This window comes from Hetaerina americana, unplaced genomic scaffold (genome assembly GCF_022747635.1).
Source record: "Hetaerina americana unplaced genomic scaffold, ioHetAmer1.1.p SCAF_2, whole genome shotgun sequence".
NCBI lineage: Eukaryota > Metazoa > Arthropoda > Insecta > Odonata > Calopterygidae > Hetaerina > Hetaerina americana.
The window spans coordinates 21,520,344-21,545,102 of NW_027286763.1; the positions used below are offsets into that span (position 1 = coordinate 21,520,344).

The 24,759-nt window shown below is 37.7% G+C and overlaps 3 protein-coding genes across 6 annotated transcripts in view; 2 read left to right on the forward strand and 1 right to left on the reverse strand.

The window, feature by feature from the left end:
• Rh50 (Rhesus blood group-associated glycoprotein Rh50) overlaps window positions 1-2,322 on the forward strand; it is a 186,619-nt gene extending 184,297 nt beyond the window's left edge. For all 4 annotated transcript variants that reach the window (XM_071584737.1, XM_071584738.1, XM_071584736.1 and 1 more), the window contains one exon: window positions 914-2,322. In XM_071584737.1, the coding sequence (XP_071440838.1) occupies window positions 914-1,104 (191 nt within the window). In that variant the 3' untranslated portion in view covers window positions 1,105-2,322. The remainder of the gene's footprint in view (window positions 1-913) is intronic.
• A 9,798-nt stretch (window positions 2,323-12,120) lies between these two features.
• Window positions 12,121-13,324, reverse strand: Ype (yippee zinc finger protein). The gene is made up of 3 exons (XM_071585987.1): window positions 13,165-13,324; window positions 12,889-13,055; window positions 12,121-12,805 (listed from the first exon to the last, which is right to left on the reverse strand). Exons 2-3 carry the CDS (start codon window positions 13,047-13,049, stop codon window positions 12,607-12,609), a joined length of 360 nt encoding a protein of 119 aa, XP_071442088.1. The 5' UTR covers window positions 13,050-13,055; window positions 13,165-13,324; the 3' UTR covers window positions 12,121-12,606.
• Window positions 13,325-13,451: 127 nt separating this feature from the next.
• smg (sterile alpha motif domain containing protein 4 smaug) overlaps window positions 13,452-24,759 on the forward strand; it is a 184,706-nt gene continuing 173,398 nt past the window's right edge. The window contains exon 1 of the mRNA XM_071584817.1: window positions 13,452-13,808. The gene's annotated coding sequence lies outside the window, so the exon portion shown is untranslated. The remainder of the gene's footprint in view (window positions 13,809-24,759) is intronic.

Here is a 24,759-nt window from a genome sequence, read left to right on the forward strand (position 1 = left end):
AATTTGTGGTTTTTTTCCCTATTCCAAAGTGGTTCATCTTTCTCTAATTCTCCTTCCCTCCCCCCTCCCCCTCCCCCCAACCCACTCTCACTCTCCTGATGCACTGTGCAATTTGGAGTCTGTTTCAAGTACATGATATGCTGCTGCATGTGCACTTTTAAGCATTGCATTTCATAGATGAAACAATTAAAAGCCAAGAGCAAACAAAGTTTCAGTGCCGCATCGTATGTTACAGCTCTTATTGCCGTACAGGAAAATTGTTTGAGAGACACGTTCGTGAGGGGTGGATTTCACGGAACCCTCTAAAAAATAATGATTATCTTGCAAAATCAGGGTGAAGTGTTTTCCTTATCCTCCCAATGGTCCAGACCTAGCCTTATGTCACTTTCCTATGCCCCAGTGTGAAGAAACACCTTTTTACAAAGCTTCTTTGCTTTACTTCATTGCTTGTTCGTGAATTTTTGGCCAAAAACAGCACTGTAACAATGTCTCGGACTCATACTCACCGGGCATGGGCCCTGACTTTTTTCTGTTTCCAAAAATAAAGAGAACCTTACAAGGGCCGTTATTTTACAAGCATAGATGAGATTATAAATGTATCACTGAGAGAGCTAACGGTTTTACCAAGGATCCAATTCAATAAGTGCTTCGTGGATTGGAAAAAGTGCTGGTGTAAATGTATAATATCTACTAGGGACTGCTTCAATGGGGTAGCATTGATATAGTGGAAGAATAAATGAAATTCTTTCCAAATATCTTCAATTCCTGTTAATTATTGAACACACTTCATATGTATTTTGGAATATATTTCTTCATAAGTGGGCCATGAGTGAGCCATGCACTTTTAAATAAGTTGGTATGATGTTTGATTGAAAATTAACACACATGTTGAAATGCTCTTTTGTGCTAATAGGTTTCATCTTGAGGCTGCCAGCCTTGAGCCAAGTACCATCAGAGCTACTCTATGATGACAGGTTCTCATGGGAAGTGCCTGAAGTTGGTGATGAGGAGGGCTGCTCTGGGTCAACTGGAGAGAGACCAGCTGGTTCTATTTACAGACCTGATGGAAAAAGAACAGACCAAGTTTTGGAAATTGATTCTTAACTCCAATTCATTTCCAGGGATAAGAAGTGAATATGCCAGCCTTGTGCATGTACTTTATAAGTACAGTAGGGATAAATTTCTTTCCTTAAGAAGGCTCTTTTTAAGCCTTTGGACTGGGAATTTGGCCTAATTCACCATTGGTTAGGACAGCAGTATCCCAGCGAAGTTCAATTACACCTGCCTTAACCATAGAAAAATTGCATGCACTTTCCCACAATGCCAATTTAGAAATTTCAGTGACTGAGATTCAAAAAAATGATGGAATCCAAGTCTAATATTCTATAAGTAGTTATTAGATTTAAGAATATATATCACAACATTTTAATTTACTCTTTGATAAAATTAGGCAAATAAGAGCACTCACTTTGCCATATCATTCATGCAATGTTTTATAAGAATTGGAATTTGTAAAAAAAATTAAAGTTTTAGATTTTCAATCCGAATTAATAATTTTTAATGTTTCCTTATATAGACAGATGCGCAATTTGAAAATCACCAAGTGGGGTCAGTGTTTATGCATAGGAACCCGCAAAAAATGTCTTTTAAATTCACTCTTGACCTTTACATCCAGGTGTTACGAATAATGAGTCTTAAAAATGAATGTTTTTAACTGCTGATTTGATGTGTTTTTTTGTCATTTTCACACTCATTCTGGCCTGTTGAAATGTATTCATAACATGAATGTATAATTATATTATTCATTGTCTATATCTTTTATGCTGATTAATTTTTTTAAATTGTTACATGTCAAATGATCAACAATGTTGTACATTAATCAAGGATTTTTTTGAAGAATAATTTTTAGTGTTCATGCTTCATTTTTTAAACATTAGGAAAGAACAAAATCAGAGTCACCAGTAATTGTTATTCTCATTTGCTACAAAATGATTTATCTCTAGTTTCTCTCTGGCTAGTTTTATATTGAGATTTTACTGGAACCATTTAAAACATCTAAGTAGTTACCTATTTGTATAGCAATTGTGTTGCTATAAAGTTTATGTATTGCAGCATTAACTTGTCTATGTTGTTTTAATTTATTATTATGATTTCAGTGTATTTGCTTTAAGTTCCTTTAAGAGTAATATTTTTTTGTGTTCATATTTGTTCTTTATTTGAGAATAAATTTGTAGTTTAAGCTATAATTTTTATCAAAAGTATTGTTTCATTATATGAATTGATAATGTAATATCCATTATGTATGTTAATACAGAAATATTAAAGAACACCAAAAAACTCTTGCTCTTCTTATAAATCCTAATTTTTTCTTAGCTTGTCCACATATTCCCATATATGTTTCACTCAGCTGAGGTTGTGAGTGAGGGTAATGCCCAAGTATTTAATCGAGTCTACACATTCCATTTCGGTGATCCTGATGCAGTCGGCGTTCTGAAGGGAATTAATTTTTTCCAATAATTCTTCACCACACACTTTTTTAAGTTTAATTCTGATTGCCAAGGTCGCACTAGCATTTTATAGCTTCAATGTCATCTGATAAAATTGCTGTCTCCTCAGGATTGCAGATATCAGATTAAACCACTATATCTTCATCAAATAAACATCCTGTTATTGACTATGGAGTCAATGTCGTTAATGTAAAGTAAGAATAAAAGAGGTCTGATAACACTTACCTGGGGAACACCTGAAGAGACTTCTACTGCAATAGACCTAACTCCATCTATAACTACACTTTGTACCCGACCATTCAAAAAGTCTGTAATCCATCCCTTAATATTTTTATCTATGCCATATGCTTCTAGTTTTATGATCAGTTAACTACAAAGTGCTTTGTTGAAGGCTTGCTTAAAATCTAGAAAAATTGCATCCATGGAACAATACTCTCCCAAAAGAAGAATATCATGAACAGAAAGTGCAAGTTGTCTCTTACAGGATCTACCCTTCCAGAAACCGTGCTGGTTTTTCATCTATAACTTCTGTCTATTGAGGTGTCTCATGGTCAAACTAGTGACTATATTTTTCATGACCTTGTATGAAATGGATGTGAAGGAAATAGGTCTGTAATTGCTTGGTTCCCCCTTGTGTCCATGATTAAGTATTGGTTAAGTTAGCCATTTTCAAATCTCTGGGTACCTTATGATCCGCTAGTGACTTCTTAAATATGGTTTCTACATATGGTGCAATTACCGATGCTAGTTCCTTAAATATATGAGTGGGTATTTGATATGTGCTGGACGATTAATTAGGCTTATTATTTTTCACCAAACAATCTATTCCATTATTTGAGATTTCAATTTTGGTCATTTGTTGTCGGGCACAATTTAGTAAGCTAAGAGGCATCCAGTGAGACATTGGTGAAGATGCTTTGAGACAAGGAATTCAATAAGTTAGCCTTTTCTAAACTGCTAATTACTCTTTCGCCTTGATCATTTAAAGTGAATTAACTGTTGACTTATTTTCCTGAACCTCTCTGACACATGACCAAAATGCATTTGCATTCTCTTTCAATTTTTCTGCTAATATTTTCCTTTTGAATTCGGTTAACGCTTTCCAAAACTCTGTCTTGGCATTCAGCCAAGATATCTTGTAATCATGGGGATCGTAATGGTACAGTGGCTAACATAGCCTTCCCACCGAGAGGGCCCGGGTTCAAATCCTGGACACAGGAAATATCTTTCAGTGGTACCCCGATCTTCACTTGAGGTGCTTTGTGGAGAGCACTTGGAGTGAGTACGATGTCCGTCGGATGGGATGTTAACTGCGGATCCCTCGGCGCCTTTTGACAGGAGTAAGCTAATGCCAATGTTGGGTTTCTCTCCACCTTTCCTTTCCCACCCATCCCTAATGGTGCAAATGACCTTAGCTGTTGGTCGCCTCCCATAAAAACTACTACTACTCTTGTAATCATAAGTGATCTCATTCCTTTTGTAGCTAGAGATACCATCCCTAATATTTTTCATCTTGGTGTGACATCCCCACTTTGATTTGATGTTGCAATGATTTTCTAACATCCGCATTCTACTTTCTAGTAGGTAACATGCTATCTTTTATAAATTTACTGGGAATGAACTTGATTGCTGAGCACGTGATCTCCAGAAAGTGATTCTGGGTATCCTCAATATTTTGGTGATTACTATCTCTTAAAATTTACAAATTGACCATTTTAGTCCACTTCTTAAAACAAGTAAATTTTTCTTTTAGGCCTCTTATTTCTGACCCCATGTAGCAAAAACTTAGCATTTACTTCCCTGTGGTCACTAATTCCTGTTATAGTTTCTATAGTTAAGACATTTGTGGATGTTCGTTTCTAGCAAATCAAGAATATTATTGCCTCTAGTTGGGGAAGTGACAAATTGATGCAAAGAGTTCAATGTAAAAGAATTCAATAGCAACTCACAATTTCCTGCAAGTCTTGGTAGCACCCTGATTTATATGATGCAAATAAGTAGGCAGCACCGCATCTCATGTCATGTGTAAGTGCCCAGCAGCATTGACTCACAATGACTTCCTAGAGAGAACATTTCTGTAATGCCAATAAATCAGAGATGATATAATTCATGTTGCCTAATATAAGCGGGTGGCACCAATGACTCACTGGTCCATCCAGAGTGCATTAGTTAGTTCTATAATGGGGGAGCCGTCCCTGTTCAACAATGAATCTGACACATGATAAATGTTAATATATTTTTTATGCCATTTCTGAAAAATAAAGGGATAAGCTAGAAATTTCAAATCAAAGTTTTACTTCAACCGATGGGTAACGTTCTAAAATACTCAATTCCAACATTAAAATTCATTTTTTATAAAATAGTAGTATGTTACAGAGTGTACTCTGGAGTATCCCAGACTTTTGGGATCATTTTTATTCCTTCGAACACTGGTTAATTTTTAGATTTTGTTGGGATTTAACAGTGTTTATTGATTGAAGTTTTTATACCTTTCAATAATAATATCTATTTTGGAATATGGTTCTTGTCTTTGGTAACCTATCTTAAAAAACATTAACATATTATAGAAAAATTGCAATACATTTTTGATAAATTTTAGTTAAAGATTTAATCTCCATTTTGACTATTAAAGTGTTTCATTAACTCTAGATTTACAACCATCACATATTGGAAGGAGAAACTTTGGTGTTCTGTTGGTGCACTGATTAATAGTCATTGATCCTCCTGAATTATTACAAGATATCAACTGGATAAAGTGTCATATTAGGATATTAAGTATCAGCTCTTGATTTGTGTTCCATTCCATCATAGAAATTGTTCACAAGATTCTCGTTTACCAATATTTATGCATGATGCAAATGATATTCATAATAAGTATTATTGCAAATATAATTCGGCATCATGCATAAATCTTGGTAAGGGAGAATCTTATATATAATTTAAGATAAGAAATAGTGAGAATAAAGAGAAGAAAATCTAGAATAAATAGAAGAAAAATATCATGGAATGTTTTAATTATTCTCAAGTCGTAGCTACTGATAGTAATACTAATAATAAAGAGCATGCTCCTAAGGTGACGCTGCCGTGCTCTTCCGTTGCTTGAAAAGGACATTTACAGTCACCGCCTGTGGAACCGCATACCACTACATGCAACATGAGGAAAGAAGATGATGAGGGCTACACCATGGTCTCAAATAAGCGGAAACCTCGGCCAAAGCCAATTGTGGGGACGTCAAACTTGGACAGTGATTTAGTCGGGCTGCCGAAAATGGTCCACATACACGCTTGGCGATTCAAAGAAGACACGACAATCGAAGCAGTTAAAAAGTATGTAAGAAGTAAAATACCTGGCAAGTGCTTTGAGATCGAGCAGCTGAAGGTATCTAGAGGCACCTTTACCTCTTTTCGTGTATCTGTTGGTGAAGACTTAAAAGATGTAGTGGAAAGTCCCGACTTTTGGCCAAAACATGTTTGTCAGTAGGTATTTTTTTCTGAAGGCCCACCTGACCTCCACAAAGGGTTAGTCAAAGTTAGGCGGCCTATTATGGCACAACCGCGCAAGTTAATATTCAGTGCCTCCGGAACAAAGTAAACCTGCTGGAAGTGGCTATAAATGAGTGTGAACCAGACATTTTGTGTATTACTGAGCATTGGTTAAAATATGAAGAACTAATGGTTATTTCACTCTCATATTACTCCCTAGTGTCCTCATTCTGCCGGACCGCGTATAAAAATGGAGGTGTGGCCATATTCGTGCATAGTAGAATAAAGGGCACTATTAACTCAATGGACGTACCTGTGAAGGAAGAAAAAAGTTTTGAATGTGCAGTGTGTTTCCATGAAACTCCAGTGGGATTGCTCGTGCTCATCTCCATCTGTAGATCACCAACTGGTGATTTTCATACATTTATTAAAAAACTGGACCAACTCTTTTGCTCCTTATATGCAAACAACCTGATACTCGTGCTGAATGGCGATCTCAACTGTAATCTCTTAGTTGACTCCCCTCACAGATCTGATTTGCTGAATCTGTTCAAAACTTACGGTATGGAATGTTTTAACAATAATCCTACCAGAGTCACTCCCACATCTGCCACCCTAATTGATTAAGCTGTGACCAACCTTAACCAAGAAAAAGTAGTAACAACTGTTAGTGACCTAGGTATAACAGACCATTGCATGGTGAAAATAAGTATTGATACTAACCAACCAATGGAGAGCCTAAATGATAAAACTTACCTAAGGCGGTCTCTTACTCATGGAAATATGCAGCATTTTCTGCTCCTTCTACAGTCCCATAACTGGAACAACGTCTATGGCCCTAAGTCAGTAGACGAAGGTTTCAATTACTTTTATTCAATTTTCAAACACAATTTTGAATTGTGTTTTCCAGTAACACATCATAAAGTATTTCATGCAACAAAATGTAAGCCATGGCTAACTGACGAGATCCATTACTACTCAACTATCCCTAAAAAACTTGCTATCTCCAGTAAAAGTTCAAACAATCATGAACAAAGGTTACTCTATAAGGAATATCAAAATTATTATGGTAAACTGATTTCTACCACGAAAAGAACTTATAATGATAATAAGCTACTTAATTCCAATAATAAGTCCAAAACTGCATGGGAAATAATTAATGACTGTAGAGGTAAGAAAAATCCACAACTCACTCTCCCAAAACTCTGTAACCCTGAAAATAACACTGCCATTAGCTAACAAATACTGCGTATCAGCTCCTTGCCTAACTATTTCTCCAGCCAATGTGCTTTTTGCAAATGCACCATCGTCAATTTTTGCCAAGCCCTGTTCTGACACCAATTTAAAAACTATTGTCTCCTCACTCAGAAACAAATCCAGTATTGGCCCTGATGAAATTCCTGATAAAGTTGTTCATCATTGTTTTGAAGCTATAAAAGCACACCTTTTATTTTTAATTAATGAATCTTTGATACAAGGGATTTTCCCATCCGAATTAAAAGAATCAAAAGTAGTGCCCATTTATAAAAACCATGGCTGTGTCAATGATTTGAACAACTACAGACCAATAGCCGTCCAAAATACATTTGCTAAAATATTCAAAAAAGCCATGTATATGCAAATAGCATCTTATCTCGAAAAAATCTTCCTACTTTCAAATTCTCAGCATGGATTTAGATCTGAAAGGTCTACCACAACTGCAATATGTCAGGCAATCGACAGCATACTTATTCATTAGATGCTAAACGCAAAACTCTTGGAATGTTTTTTGACTTGTCAAAGGCTTTTGATAATGTAAACCACAATAGACTACTAATTAAACTCAATAGAATAGGAATTCGAGGAATTCCTTTTAACTGGATGAAGTCCTATATTCATAATCGCACTCAGAAAGTAGTGTTATCAGTTGATGGGTCAAAATATTCATCCGAAGCATACCAAGTTAACAAAGGTGTTCCACAAGGCTCAACCCTTGGGCCACTCCTCTTTCTGATTTACATCAATGACCTACCTAACTGCTTACCAAATAATGATGGAATTATACCAGTGTTGTACGACACTAATGTAATAATATCAACACAAACATATCCCAGCCTTGTGGAAAAATCTAAGTCTGTCACACTTGCAATAAACAAGTGGTGTACAGACAACCTTCTGGACTTAAATGTAAATAAAAGTAAAATAGTATACTTTACACGCAATAAGAATGTGTCAGATGATCTGCAGGTAAAAATCAATGACCAATCAATTGAGCATGTGACAGAATGCAAATTTCTAGGTATTTCTCTATGTGCAAATATTTCTTAGGATACTCATGTAAAAGCCCTTCAACACAAGCTCAGTTCAACTTGCTACTTATTAAGACACCTGTATGAAACTACAAGTAAAACTGTACTACTCAATTTGTACTATGGGGAAATTTATTCAAGTATAACCTACAGTATAATATTATGGGGATCAGATGCTATTTCTCAAACCATCTTTAAAATGCAAAAGAAAGCTATTAGAATCATCACCAGGAAACCTCACAATGCTCCATCAAGGCCTATTTTCCGTGAATTAAATTAGCTACCACTCCCGTGTATCTACATTATGTTTTTGATTCTATATATAAAAAATAACATTCACAACTATTCTTTAAACTCTGCCTATCATCATCATTACACCAGAGGCAGGAATGACTCCCATTATGGGAACATAAGAACTAAAGCATTGAAATTAGGACCCAATGAAATGGGCATCAGATTATATAACAAACTACCCAAAAGTATCAAGGATACAAAGGGAACTGCTGCATTCAGGCATAAATTAAAAAGATATCTACAGCGCAATATGTTCTACTCGGTTGGCGAATATCTCAACAATATTCCCAACCAGTAAGTTCATACTTTTAGTTTCTAGCAATGGTCATGGTCAGATTCATGTTAATGATCAATGATTTTTCTGAATTTGATATTGCATGTGCATGTTACAGCCAATTTTCATGGGTTTGTACCAAACATTTATGTAACTATGAGCATCATTTCTTTTATGTATCTTAATTGAGCCTGGGTCTTTGCTCCTCTTTGATGTGCCTTATATCATATACATACACCACCCACCTGGTATTTTTGTATTGTGATCTCTGGGCAAATAAAAAGTAATAATAATAATGAAGTTAGTGCAAAGGCAATATCATAATTCTTGGGTCAAGAATTATCCAACCAATTTTTTGTTGAGGGGTGAATAATATATTTGCCAATTATCTTGCTGTCTTCCTTTTCTCTTTATAAAAAGAAGGTACAAATTAGCCAACTCAGAGGTTGAAAAACTTTCCAACATGTACAATGAACTGTTTGATCAAGAACACTTTGCCACTAGACTTAAAGCCAAGATATAACACCATCAATTTCAATAGGCATGTACCACAATTGGAGTGAGATGTGTATTCGGTCGTAATATAGTCTAATGAAAAGGTAATTATATTAATATAGATTAAATATTATGAACCATTTTTTAAACTGCTATAGAAATTATTCAAAATACAATGAGGGCTGCTAGTGCCTCACTGCTTCCCATGGATGTTTTTCCTTTCCATTAGCACAGTTAAGTGAGTTAAGTTGCATTTTTTCCATGTTCATGCTAAAAATCAGCCTCCTCTGAAATTCTGGAAAATCAATTTATTGTAGAGTTGAAAAATGAGAATGAGTGCAGACACGATTTTTCTTTCTTGTATACGTGTGTGTTATCCCTGCTGAGTATCTATGCAATAATTTGAAAGAAATCCATCGATGCTATTAAATTTTGAGGGGAATGTCTGACTTAGTCATTTAATGTTCTTATATGCAGTAATCAAACTGAAGGTTAGTTTTGAGAAGTGAGGGTAGAGTTTACCTTGCATGAAACACAATGGAATGGGAAATCCATGCATCAGGGCAAGGAGCCTAGTTCCTTTCCCAGTGCTACCTGTGGTTTATTGTTCTTATAATAAGGACAATATATTTTTAAATAATATCTTGGATTTCTTCTCCAAGATTAAATCTTTATTTTTATGCTCCATTTAACAATTTTCTGTTCGTAATACTCAATTAGGTACTCTTGTGTTGTACATTAATAAAATCAACTGTGCTCTCAATGAAATATTACTTAATAAAATTAATCTCATTATATTCTATGAAAGTAATTGTAGGCTATTCTGGATGCTTTGAAAAGTAACTCCACAGATCCTGGAAAATGAAACTTTTTTCTCCAACACCCCAGAGCAATTCCTCAAAGCTAGAAATCAATCTATAAGGTCTCCAAATGTAATTTTCCATGAAATATAAAACTCTGAAATTTATTCAGGTGAAATGTAGATAGTTGTTGTATAAATACATTGTCATTAAAAAAAACTTTAAATTACCATTAGAAAAAGACTTCTTAGTTGACTTTTAGCTTTCTTAACCATCCCAGAATGACACAGTAACTATTGCCATACATTCTATCAGCTTGAGTCTATATTGAACCATAACAGATGAGGTCTCAGCATGAAGGATTCTTTTTCTCATGCAAGAAACCACTTTGGTCATCGATAATAATTATGAAAACTAGTAGCTACATAGAAATTGTTGGAATAAATTTAAAGCTAGGAAGTTGCATTTAATGCTTGATAGAAGTTCATGACACGGATAAAAGGATTCTCTAGTCATTGTGAAGCAAACCTCTGGAGGAACAAACATGGATTCTCTTTCCTCACTAAAACATATGGGTTGATAAACTCGGTTCTCATTCAATTTTTTAATGCTTGGTGACGCTATCAAAAGCTTGGGAAAATACTGCTCATTAATTTGAGAACCAATATCCCTTAGCCAACATCTCCTAAGCATTCTTTATACTGATTTATTCATAATAATTTATATCATAGAGATTGAGTAAATTTGAGATGCACGCAGTGAGGATGACCACAGTCAGCTTCCAACTTTTCCAGGAATGACTCTTTTGACAAAAATGAATATTTTCTTGCAATGGCATAAAAATTTCAGAATTATGAGAAGTATGATCATTCAATGGAAAACCAATCAAATTGCACAGCATTACTACATTAGCATCACAGTTTGGCAGTGATAATTTGATTTTTATGGACTTCCATACATTCTGATATACTCTCCATTAGCTGTGATTTCAGCACACTAACATAATCATGTTCCTGGAGTGAGAGTCACTGCATTCCTTGATTACTTACCCAAGTGTATTCTTTGAGAAAGGTAGGAACATGAAAACATAGTTGAAATCCACTCTGAAAATATTATTGGTATACGTTCAATACTTATTCAGGTGAGAGAGCAGCAATTTTGGAATATTTTCCCATTGCAATGACGTCATGGAATAATTATTGAATTGGTCTCCTGCACTATTAGTCAATGGTTCTCTTTCAAATGCCTGCAACTTTTCCTATCATTTTCTTAAGCTTCTCAAGCAAGTCTAAAAATTAATGTAATAGTAAAGCCTCCACAGTGGTAGTTTAATGAGTTTTTTAATAGTTTCATAGGTTAATCTGACTGTTTTGTCTGAGAAAATATGGGAAAAGCTTGTTCAAAACACGGTGCAACTAGTCGTGATCCTCTGCATGCTTTTTCTGCCCGTCTCTTTCGTCCAAATAATTGCAGAGTATATGAGGCAGAACTGAGTCGTCCTTATAATTTGAACTGGTTTCTTGAGGGACATAATGGATAGCATTCAACCTGAATAGCAGTAGACATTGACTGTGTTAATTCAACATTTTTTCCTGGTTAAGTTTACTACCTTCAAAAGTATGGCCTAAAACGAACAAGTAATTTACTTGCGGCAAAGTAATTGTTCGTTTGACTACGGATTAAAAAGAGTTCAGAAAGTAAAAATTTATTTTTATTCATGTCATAAAAATTACATTTAAAAATGAGCAAGGAGAGCTCCAGTCTCAAATGATTTTCAATAGAAATTCATAATCCTATTAATACATTTTATCTAAATTCTAAATTACACTAATCCGGTTAGTGGTGAAAAGTAATCTATCACCATATCTAATAAATAGCAACACCAGTAATAACATTGTCAAAAAATTAGGGTTCTCACAGAGCATGGTAAAAACACTATCCAGTTGCAAAGGGTGACATATCAATAAATACAAACAATATGAGATTACACCTGTATTTATTCTTTGGCAATAAATCTCACCATCAAGATACTGAGTTCTGCAAGAACTTACTACAATCAATTAACAAAACAGTCTCTTCGTTTTAAGTTAAATGGCAGTTAAACGGCAGTCACTCAGGAAGATAATTGAAGCCAAACTTCAATAGACTTAAAATTATACTGATTATTCCAAGGCAAATTTAAACCTTTACCCAAAGGGATAGACTTGAACTTTATTCTAAGGAAAAAATACAGCACTCTTGATAACCAGTAACGCCAATGTAAATGTAATTTCCGAGTCAATGCTAACAAAAAAGAACATTTGGGATTACATTCCAACGTGATCGCAAAGTACCCAGTTTAAAGAACAAATCATTACAAGTACATGAAAATATCATTTATAACCTGGACGGTAGAAACATTAATAACTGTAAACAAATAACAAAACTATTACAGTTTTGATTACGTTTTACGGTGGGCTCTTAGGTTAATCATCACCCATGTGCTCATCAATACCATCGCCTTCTGTGACCAGAGCTCTTTCGAGTATAACTCTGCCTTCTTTGTATCGTTGGTTTTCTTCTGTGGCAAACTCGTATATCCAACCAAGTTTGGCGTCGCAGTTCTTACAAGAAACATCCCGTACCATATGACGCCCAGTCAACATTACTCTGTCTTGTACCTCGCTGGAAAATAATTTAATAGTTATATTATGTTTGTACCCATATATCAAAATTATATTATTAATAGATAAAAATACATAGTATACCTATAGTTAAGATTGACCACTTTATTGAACAAAAAAGCTCTGCCAGTTGCTCCAGTGAACCTGGTGCTGATCAGCTCACTTCTATTCGTTAAAAATGTGTCACAAGAAGCACAGGAAAATAGCCGGAGTCCACCGATATGGTCTAAAAAGATGCGACCCATTGTGACCTGAAAAAATTAGAATCAATGGCAATGAATGAATTGACAGAGACTATGAGCAGTGACCATAAATTTGGCATGAAAAGTTTAATTAAATGAACTCAAAGTACACACTTACAATCCGTCCTCAGTTCACTACAATGAAAATATTCTTCCTTTTGGTTTCAATTTTGATGCGTCAGAGAATCAATGTCAATAACAACAAATCGATGAAACCAGCCTGACATCTATAGAGGATATGGTCTATTATGTACTTGAGGAAATGCTTCTAAAACGATTTTAATAATGCATTATAATTTATTTTCTCCGTTTATTAAATAATTTAATAAAGTTTGGCGTGAAGCCGTATTATTACATTCACAGTCATGCAGCCAACAATGGATGCCGATACTAAGCGCTCCCAACTTGATTTGCTCTCATCGCAACGTCACGTCAGCGCTGTGATATCATATGGGGAGCAGGCGTTTCTCTTCGACGAGTCTCGCCATGTTAAGGACGTCATAGGTGGATCGTGAGCGCTTGTGAGGCGTGAACTACCTCTCTGATGGTGGCTGGTCAGTGCAGTTACGGCATTACTTTGGCAAATGATTGTGTGGTTACACGCTGTGTGCTTCTCGAAGGCGATTTATTTAACGTGTTGGAAGTTTTGAGTGCTTAAGGAGTTGTTGTGGGTTGTGCAGGCGATACGGCATCTTCGATCATGTTTTGAAGATTTCATTTTCCTCAGCGGTGGTTAAAATCTTTTCGTGCTTCTTCATAAGAGTAAGTGAAAGTTATTTTTTCCCTCCTTAGATTTTAATTAATTGTAAAAATATTAATCAACTTCGCATGTTTTATGGCTTAAATATGGACTCTGCCGTCTCTTTTACCAGAAATAGATTCCATAGTTGGGATCAGTTAATACTCCTTATGATTTAATTCCTACATTTCTCGATTTTAAATTTCTCCTCGGTAATCTTCGCAAGCCTTATCGCTAATTGAATTGAAATTTTTGTGACTGGCTTAATACATGTCACAAATTTACATATCGTATTTTTATTGTTCGCTTACTACTGTTTCTTGTTGCGTTCCTTCGGTACTCCGGTTCAGTTCAGCAACTTGCGTGTTGATGTTATTGTTTTATGTCATAGTGATCAGACGGAGACTAAGAGAAGTTTTGGTTTATTCTCAGTTCTTGTCAGATGCATCCAAATTTTCATTATTTTTGTTTTCTATAGTTTCATTCTTTGTCATGTATTTAAATGTTATTATTTTCTTATTGTGTTATGGTGGGGAGGCCGGTTTGTGATGTTGGTTGGCCTCATTAATTCTGATTATTTTTGAGTGAGCATTGATGTTATCACGAAGATAATGTATTTTATAAATCGAGAGGATCCTCGGCAATGGTTGTAATATTATAAATCTTTTCTTAGAACCGCTTTTTGAAGGTCGGCGTCGTGGTCAAGGGCGCGGGAGAAGGAAGGCGTCTGCTCCTGCTTACCGTTGTCCCAACCCCCTTATCACAAACTGTCTAAAATGCCTGTTGCCATAGCGGTGTCACAAACTTTTGTGAAATCCAAAATGGTCTTTTGAATATTTAGAATTTCATTTTATGCCTGTGTCACAGTGGTGAACTTACACCGTTTCATCATTTACCCCCGCTTTGTGTCCTAACCTACAGTCACATATATACTCTATAATACTTCCTGAGCAAGAGGATTACTTTTCATTGGTAGAGTGATATAATGACAATTATCCGATCCTAATTGTGAAATTAAGGAGACATTCGCAAAATGCAACGTTTAGTCCTCACTCTAGAAAGAAAGGACGCCTTACGGGTGTGCGTGAGCGTTTGGATTTTTAAAGCCAATGGTTACTTTGCTCGGAACATTGAATAGATAATCTCATAGTAGGCCACACGCTCGTTGGTGTTTGTTGCAATGACAAACGGATTATTGTAGTCCGATCGCGGAAGAGATGGCTTCTCGAAGAGAAAGTTTGGCTTGCCACTTGCGACAACACTGCGTACGTGGTGTAGGCCTCATATTCGAAGTTTAGTTGATATTTTCAGGTCGTATGTGGTTGGTTATGGTTATTTTAAGCGTTGAAGCTTGTGTTTTTGTCTCACTCCTTTTGCATGCTTGTACCAATAATCTTTAGATGTATGGTGTTTCCAGCTAAAGTCGTTGCCATGGTGCGCTACATTGATTTGTTTTTGTTATTTCTTCAGCACCCTTATTTTCGTCGTCGCTATGGAATTACTGAGTCGACAAGTCACATTTTCACTCTCCCCTTAAATGCGCAGTGTGGGCGTAACCGATTTGTTTATCTGTGAAATGTGGCGTTTTCTACGTGTGGCCAGACGTGTGGTTTGGCCATGCTGATTTACGATGCGTAACGTCGATGGGCATTTTCAGGAGTGTTATTGATATTCCTCGTTACGAGCGCTGTGGAGGTTATTGGCTCTAACGCCACCACTCTCTCCTCCCTTGCCTTCTAAACAGCACCGAAGAGACTTAGAGCGATAGTTCCTCTGAATGTGAATATAATTATTCACACAATTGATATGCAAAGATTGAATTGTTATGATATCAATTCGTGTCGCAAAAACATTTTAATTTCAATGCTTAGTGAATCAAAATAAATGCCATTACCATGGTGGGACTCAAAACCACAAATTTTTTGTTAAAACGAATTCTCTCGTGTGAATAGTTTGTGAATTCTGCGGTCAATTTCAATTTGGGAAATGTCTAGTTGATCTCTATTACATGATCTTCATTCTCCTGTCACTTTAAATTCAGATTTGCTTGAAAGTAATGCTTTTGGCTAGTGTAACCTACTGAGAATGTCGACAGTTCGTACGGCTCCATGAACCCAGCACCATAATTGCCATTTAAATGTATTCTAAAGGTGATGCGTCAAGGAAAAAATGCAAGTTGCAATTTTGGAATTTTGCTATAACTACGAATGGTGTGATGCCCATTGATTTAATAGCTTATATTATGCATGTCATACCACGCTTATTTTTACGAATTGTTGGACGAATGTTATAGCGTGTTTGTTAGGTTTTCTTGGCGTGCTATATTCAGTACTTTTTAGCCCTGAATAACGTGACAAGATATTTTAAAATCCCATTACCATTAAAAAAGAGTCGTTGTTTTAGCCCTGAATACTCTCTCTAAATCTCCCATGGTCCCATCCAAAATGCGTATCCTTCATCTGTCTCGCTTTCACCTCCCGCATCCTGCTCACTGCAACAGCCTTCAGCTTCCCATTGCTTCTCAGTTTCCCATGCATCAATCCAATAAATCCTGTTCAGCTCGCCTAATTGAAGTGACATTTAGTTTGGTATATTCACGTCGCTAGTATGGTAATTGTCCGTTTACGCTAAGCGGGATGTACATGTACCTGTATATTACTTTGCCTTCTTGTTCGACGATATTGTGCTGCATATCTGAGACATTTCGGCCGCATACACCCATATTGTGTGGAAACATATTTAGTACTAAGCGACGGTGTTCAAGAGCGCCGCGACGATAGCATTCGAGGACTCCATACCGGGCTGCAATGTGAACTTACGTATCCTCGCCTACTTCCCCCAGGGCTAGCTGCTTAATGCTAGTATTTGCTCGTATTTGCTCGTCACAGTTCGAGTTCCTTTAAGATTTCAAAAACGTAGTTACCTTAGGGTATTTATTATTTCGTGCTTACCGCAATGGATATTTTTATCTAAGTTGGATTGAGTGAAAAAATCGTGGTATGTTGTCTTCGGGATTATTTATTTATAATACACTTAACCGCATTTCCCCGAAGAGAAGACGCGGCCGTTAAATTTTATTGTTTATTATTTGATACTTTAGTTGTTTTACTTTGTTTCATTTGGCATTGACAGTAATTTATTTCTAATTCAGCAGAATGCCAAAGTCGATCCTTTTCTATATTTATCTTCTGCTAAGCTGTAAACAACCCAGCCATGTTATTTTCGCGAATGCACTGCCGGAGAAAATCTTTATCACGACTTCGGTTCACGAATTGCTCTTCGCGATCATGGTTGCTGTGCGGCGGATATGAAAAGCACGCAAGTTACAATTTTTACGAGAAGGTAAAATGTGAAATTTTTTAGTTTCTTTTAAAAATCCAACCAATGATGACGGTGAAATCTGGTTTGGTAATTGCACGGGGTCCTAGAATGGAGCATCACTGCATTTTTACACGTTCTGAAAAGGTGCCAGGCATGCTTAAAAATATGATTAGTTTTCAACTTTCAAACACAAGCTCTTATTTACGATTTCTATGACTCTAGCAGCAAAATGATTGCTGAATCAGCAAATGCCAAGGTAAAGCATCAATATTTTCTCTTGGCGTTACGTTTTTTCTTCAATTCTGCCTTGTAGCTCATGGAAAATTCAGTGTTAGGTGGCTCGGTCTACTCCTTATTTCATTTACGGCAATTGAGGTTCACTGATCAAACGCAATTACAGTTCGATAGACGGCTACAATCTTTTTGATTAATGTTTACCATCAATACATAAAGTTACGAGAGTGAGCCTGAGGTGGAAACAAAGGTAGTAAACTATGGTGAAAAGTTTAGTCATCCTTAAGTAGGTTATGTTTGGTTATATCATAGTATATCCTTTAAAATATTCAATGTTTTTGAAGTTGTAAATTTTTGTATGCTTTATTAATGATTTGAAATCATTTTTACCCACTCTGTGCGTAATACCAAATGACGCCTGAAGGCACTGCTGATGGTTCGCGTGCTACCAGTTGGAAAACGCTATTACAACATACCAGTGGAATTCTCTTGTAGACGCCGTGGAAACTGAGCATGCTTGATCTTCTTAGAAATATGTACGTGGCTCCCCTCAGTCATGCCACCACCCTCTTTCTCCCCTCGCCCCCATCTCGTGTATCATGTTCCATTCCGTGTCAACGCGGGCTACACGCTCAGCCTATCACCGAAACGAAAGAAATCGGGCCAGCGGATAGCAGTGCGCTCACAAAAAACCTCACAGGGGACAGACGCGAAGTTTGCAAAGGTGCCAGAGTGTGGGCAAGCGATGTTTACGTCCTGCGGGCCAAAAGGGATTTCAAACGCATCTGTGGGCCGGCCCAAAGCTTCTTCGTAATTCACACCAAGAAAATATTGAGTATTTTTTTTACCCAACGTCCATGAAATATCGACGAATTTCACGCTGTTCCATTTTTGGCGTCGGAGCGTTGAATATGCTTAATTTAAAATGTCGTACAAGCTCTTAGCAAATTAATTCCCGTCGAAAAATTTTGCCCACGGCCATTCGCGGTACTCTGGTTTAAGGACTGATCGTAGGTTACACAAATTTGCTCGGGGAGGTTAGATTTTTCCGGGAATTCAATGAATAAAGTTTTTATTTTAATTTTTCAATGTAAGACTTCGCTGCAAGATAGTGACAAGTCACTGTCTAAAAGATAGTATGTAAACTTGAAAACATGCTTTCCTGTACAATACCTGGGCTGAGGTCCGTCACTCATCGCGACGTCTAACCGAGGTCACCACTTTCGTAGGTCATTCCTCTGGGGCTTGCAACTCAGAGGTGAGTACGTTCCCTCACCCTTTTGTCGCAGTAGGCATATTTCACGCAGAAGATTTTTACATTCCCTTTTTCCCTGCTCTTTGCCAATTCCCTCTCAGCCCTGTTTCCGTCAATGCCGTTTTTCCGTTGTGATTCTCCTTAGCGCAGTACCCCTTTTAGTTTGTGAATCTATCTTTTAGTTTCCCTGGTGGTTCATTATGATATCTTCTATTGTTTGCGTCGACATTCCTCACTTTTTCGCCCGCTTGATTGCTCGTCAGCCGTCTCCATTGCGCTTGGAATGGTTTCTTCGGTAGGATTTTCCTAACGTCCACGTTTTTGATCATTCCACAAATCTTTGTCTTACCTGTACGTACGTCCTTGAATGATAATTCACGTTTTCTTATTTATCCCTATCCTTAAGATCTCCTGATAAACGGAGTGAGTTTGTTTTTACTAATCCAATTTGAATTTGGGTTATTCTTAATCGCCAGCTTCCAACAATTAGTGGAGCATCAACGGGGCTCAAAATTCAACTTGTAGTTATCCTCAGCTCTTTCTTGGAATCCCAAATGCGACCGCTGTTCGGAGACCTTAAGCAGTCCTTGCGTTTATTTAGGTCAGAATCCATCTGACCCCTGACACTTAGCGGATCTTGATTCATGGAAGCGTTTCGCAAATTTGACGATTTTCTTCGACTCTAAGCTCGATTGCAGTGAGGTGACTAGTCTCGAAAAATTCATGGGATGGACAGTACACATCGTCAGAATATTTCTAAAATTTCTTCAGTTGTTTCGGTAAAACGCTATTCTTGCGTGTACGAAGCATACGTTTAAGGGAAGCTACTAACATACGCTAATCGCAAGTTTAAAAAAAATTACAGTTTTGAAATAGGGCTACAGAACAATAATTTTGATTTCGCACGCAGCTTAAGGAGCGCTAGGATCATTTAATATAATAGAATGTGAATGAGGGAAAATGATTACTTAGGGGAAGATCAGTTTGGGTTCAGAAAGGGGAGAGTCGTGCGTGATACCATATTAGTAATGAGGTCACGTATGGAAAGGAACATAAAATACCATCAGGATGTATTTGTTTGTTTCGTAGATTTTGAGAAGGCATTGGAAAGAGTAATTTGGGTGAAATTAGTAAATGTATTGCGGAAAATAGGTGTAGATTGGAGTGATAGGAGACTTGTTCGCAACCTGAGCACATTGGAAAGTCAGTTCCATAGGTATGGGATGAGAATCCATCTAAACAAAACTAAGATTTTCGAGAGAGGAAAGCTTAAATACATGTAAATATTAAAATGGGAGTTCATAGGCTAGAGCAGGGGGAACAGTTTACCTGTCTTCAAAGTGTTATCGACTAAAATGGTCCAAGTAGTCGGGGCATAAGGATCATTGCATTAGTCAAAGAACCTTTCACGAGTACGAGGGAATTTATGGCTGGAACGTTGATTTAGGATGTCGAGAAAAGTCTGCCAACAGCGAGTAGGGATAGGGAAGTTGGACGAAATGAAGGTAGGAAGGAAAGATGCGGAAACGGGCTATTCTTATTGCCGGAAATCAGGTTGTGCTCTGTTAGTTGTTTGGGAATGTATCGTTATGCCGTTGCATAGTGTGTGTCTATCTGAAACCTACCCTAGCAAGAACCTAGAATGCCTGTAATAAGATATATTTGCATGAACGAGTCAACGGTAGGATTTGACGAGGCGTCATACCACACACCCGATATCGTTGAATCGAATGGTACCTATCATGATCGAGGTTTAGGTTTCCAAGTTATCAGTGAGGTTTCCTTTGAAAAAATTAGATTCGTTGGACACCATACAGGTTGGATGTGGACAACGAATTTTGGCAGTTAGCCAGGGGAAGTCTAATGGATGCCTTTCCACATCTCTCATATCTTTCCCCCAAAATTTTACCATTCTGCTCATTTTTCAAAGGTGGTCTACGTGTTATTGACAGCCATAATTGTTATTGCCGGATGGGCAATTAGGTCGAAAAGCATATGCAATACGACCCACAAAAAAATTGCCTTGATTTAAAAAAAAATTTATTCCATATTCAAGATGCCGATTGTTTGTTTTGACTTACATGTTAGCAAGTCTTACAAGGTACGTTAGTCCATGTGCACAATTATATATTCATATTTATGTGTAAGTGAATATTTATGCTTAATTGGCTGTTGTCCTCGCATCCCTCGCAAGAAATATCTGTGCGGCGGCTTGCGAAGTGTTGTGAGGTTGAAGTTTTACTCTACTCGTTTGCGTCCAAAAAATGATATTTTTTTCCGAAAATTCGATTCTACGGAATGATCACTGATCAATAACATAGCGTATTGCTGGAAGCTAGTGTTATTGGGTTAACCTCTTTCGGGCAAGGTATCTTTAAAACTCCACATTTGAGGTTCATCAATGAATGAGTAAAATTTTGAGTGAATGTTATACTTCTGAGTAATATTTATTGGGCTTCCTCATTACCTTTTTCATTTAAAGTGTATCATTACACCCATCGTACTACGGTAAGAGAGATCATGTCAATAAAATTACAGAGATCAGTGTGGAAGAGGTAGATTTAAGATGCCATTTTTTCCACGAACGATAAGGGATCAGAAAAACATTGTCCGACCACGGTAGGGTCATGTTCGGGTAAAAATTAGTCTGGTTTGTGCTCACCCCATGCCACACACCCTAGCGGTGGCTTGCAGGTACTAAAAGAAATAAATAAAATACAATGTTTTGCAATTCTTTGCTCTAATGATTATTTAATCGGATTAATCACTATTGATTGCCTACGCGAATCGTCATCTGTCAGTCTTAGTTACATGAGTTAGGCTTAGTTGATTCGTCGACAAGTCAACGTTCGCTTCTCTGAGTTTGTCCACCCGTATTTCGAACCCTGCTCATCGCGTGTAAAAATTTGCGATCCAACCCCACCGACGTTTTTAGTTCACATTTTCCTTCGAAACTCACCCACTCTATATTACGTGTCAAATTATGAATTAGATTTCAAATGTTCATTTATTGTTCCTTAATTGTGATGCGAGGGGGGCAGACGCTGCGTGGGCGATGCTGTTCTTATCATATTAATTTTCAGGGCTCACCGTAGCAGTGAGGGATCAATGAGTTTATATTTCGTGTAGGTTTCTTTTAAGTTTCGGTGAGTTTCTAAAAGCCGCGAGCAGTGAACTTGGAGTGAGTTCAAATGTTTCTGCGTCTCCATTTTTAAGTCACTCTTAAAGTTTAGGATGCGCTTGATTTTTCCGAATTCTTCCGTTGAAAAGTTACTCATTCATTTTTATACTTTTCCGAGACATTTTTGATTTATTCCGAATGGTATGTGTATTACAGTGTCGGCACGGTGATTCTATTAGGGTGCTTGGCTCGCATGCGCCGATGCGGTTGCTATCACATGGGATTCGATTATTGACGACGTGGTCTGAATTGGAATTGTAGTCTTAAGTTATTCCTCGTTCCTTAAACTGGAAAACCCTAAGGGCGAAAAAAGAAAAGTGTGCCAGATGCGACTGCCCTGGACGGCTGAGCTGGAGATGCGCAAACCTTATAAATGCTTGCACCTCCCGGCGTGCACGAAGATTCCTCTATCTCTCTGCTTCGAGGCTTGCTCTCTGATCAAATAGATTCCCCTTTTTGCTTCGGAGGCGCGCGTTCGACATCTGCAGTGCGACACGTGCCCGCACGGGGGTGGCAGGGACGGCCAATCTTCCGTTTTCTCCAATCCCGCGCCTCTTTTTTTTGCGAGGTAGCCTGGTCACTCTGCAATTCTAGGTCGCCGGGAAGAATTTAAGCCGTCGCTTTGAAAATTCGATGCTGTTCTCTCCGTTTCGGCGCAGCGAATCAATCCGTTCGTGGATAATTTTGCCTTTGCCGAACGTCTTATCCGCATTAGTTGAAGTGAATAAGGGGGATCGAGATGGTGCGGGGGCTAACGTACTGGCTTCCCACCCTGAGGGCGCGGGTTCAAATCCCGGCGGTGTTGAATATTTTTCAGTGGTATCTCGATCCCTACTTGAGGTGCTTTGTGGAGGGCACTTGAGTGAGTACGCCGTCCGTCGGATGGGACGTTAAGCTGCGGACCCCTTGGCGCCTTTCGTAATGAGTAGGCTAATGCCGACGCCGGGTTTCTCTCCACCCTTCATCCTTTCCTGTCCATCCCCTATGGCGCAAATGACCTTAGCTGTCGGTCGCCTCCCCTAAAAACTACTACTTGAAGTGAATAAATTTACGTTTTCGGTCACTGTGCAGCTTTGAAACCATGAACTGCACAACAAAAGTTTGGTTTGATAACTGGGAAAAGCGGTCCATATAATTGAAAATTTTCGAATATGTTCAGAGTTTTATGATATCTACGTTTTTTTCTTAAAACATAAAATACTATAACCTATCACCATTTGTACTCGAATTAGGGCATTTTTCCGTTCTTCCCCTGTTTGAATGTCTCTCTCTATTACCAACACCTTAATTTCGCCTGGCCATAATTACCCACAAATTCTGAATCAATGCCATCCGTCGAGTCTCTCTCTCTCGGTAATTGCTCCTTTATTCAATAGCATTTGGTAGTGCCCAACTTTAACGGGTTAATAATGATTCTATCTTGAATAATGAAATATCCTTTGGTGAAGTGAACAGTTGTAATTACAACTCCACGTGTAAGTTGGGACTGTATATATTGATTCCTCTGCGTTCCGGGCTCTCGAATTTCATGGTTTGGGTTCTCAGGTCAGCGGATGGTGTTGAGAGAATCAAACCTCCCCGAACCAAACTGTGCCATAAGGAACTCACCCCATGAAGAGCGTCAGAGGTCACTCGAAGAGAAAACGTGTAGGTTAACGGTATCTACCTACAATATAAATGACCCGCGGCCATCCCAGATCTGTGATTTCGCGGAGGACTGCTCCAAACGAGTTCCGTGTGCGCTCACATTTTGTTTAAATTGATTTTATAGGTTGTCACTTTCCTCGATACACGAGGTGTGTTCAAAAAGTAAGGTAACTTTATATTTTTATGAAAAAATATTTATTTATTCTTCAATATTCAAGTCGTCACCTTCAAAATGATCCCCCCCCCCCCAAATATACCTGTAATACACTTGTGCCAATGCTTTTTCCAATCCTCGAAGCAATTCTGATAATCACTTTTTGGTATAGCCTTGAGCTCTTCCAGCGATGCAGTCTTTATCTCTTAAATCGTTGCAAATCTCCGACCTTTCATAGGTCTCTTCAGTTTTCTGAATAAGAAAAAGTCGCCAAATCCGGTGAATATGGTCTGAGGCATGATTGTGGTGTTTTTTTTCGCCAAAAAATCACTCGCAAGCAACGATGACTGAGCAGGTGCATTTTCGTGATGCAAAAGCCATGAATTGTTTTTCCACAATTCCGGACGTTCTTTTCGTAATGCTTCTCGCAAACGGCGCATAACTTCAAGGTTATACTCCTTATTGACCTTACGACCTTGTGGTAAGAACTCGTTATGCACTACGCCACGGTTATCAAAGAAAACGATGAGCAAAACCTTGACATTTGATCGAACTTGGCGTGATTTTTTCGGTCTTGGTTCTCTTGGGTTCTTTCATTGGGACGATTGAGCTTTGGTTTCGACGTCATGACGATGTACCCATGATTCGTCACCAGTTATGATATCCTTTTAAGCTAATCAGGATAATCATTTACGACATTCAACAGCTCCTGAGCGATGCTCATTTCGGAACGAACTTCGCTGACACACCTCTCATGCCCAAAACATCGGAAAAAAATTGCTTGGCATGAACCAACCGATATGCCAATATCCTCAGCAACTTCTCTTATAGCGATTTGACGATTTTTCAAAATGGTGTTCTTCACTGCTTCAACATTATCATTGTTGTTGGCGTGCTGGGGCTTCCGCAACGAGGTTCGCCATTGGTCATCTCCTCGGCCATCTTGGAAGAGTTTGTGCATCTTATAAACATTTTTTCGCTCAGAACAGACTCACCGTATGCCACTGTCAACGTTTAAAGTGTTTTGGAGCACTTCAAGGTTATACTCCTTGTTATTCTATTTTTTACACAAAATTTGATGCAAATTCTTTGATCCATTTTTTTAGTAGCAGAAAATCGTCGAGCACGCCAAAACCGTCTAACATTTTTATCTGTCAGTAACAAGCTAAATATGCTATATTG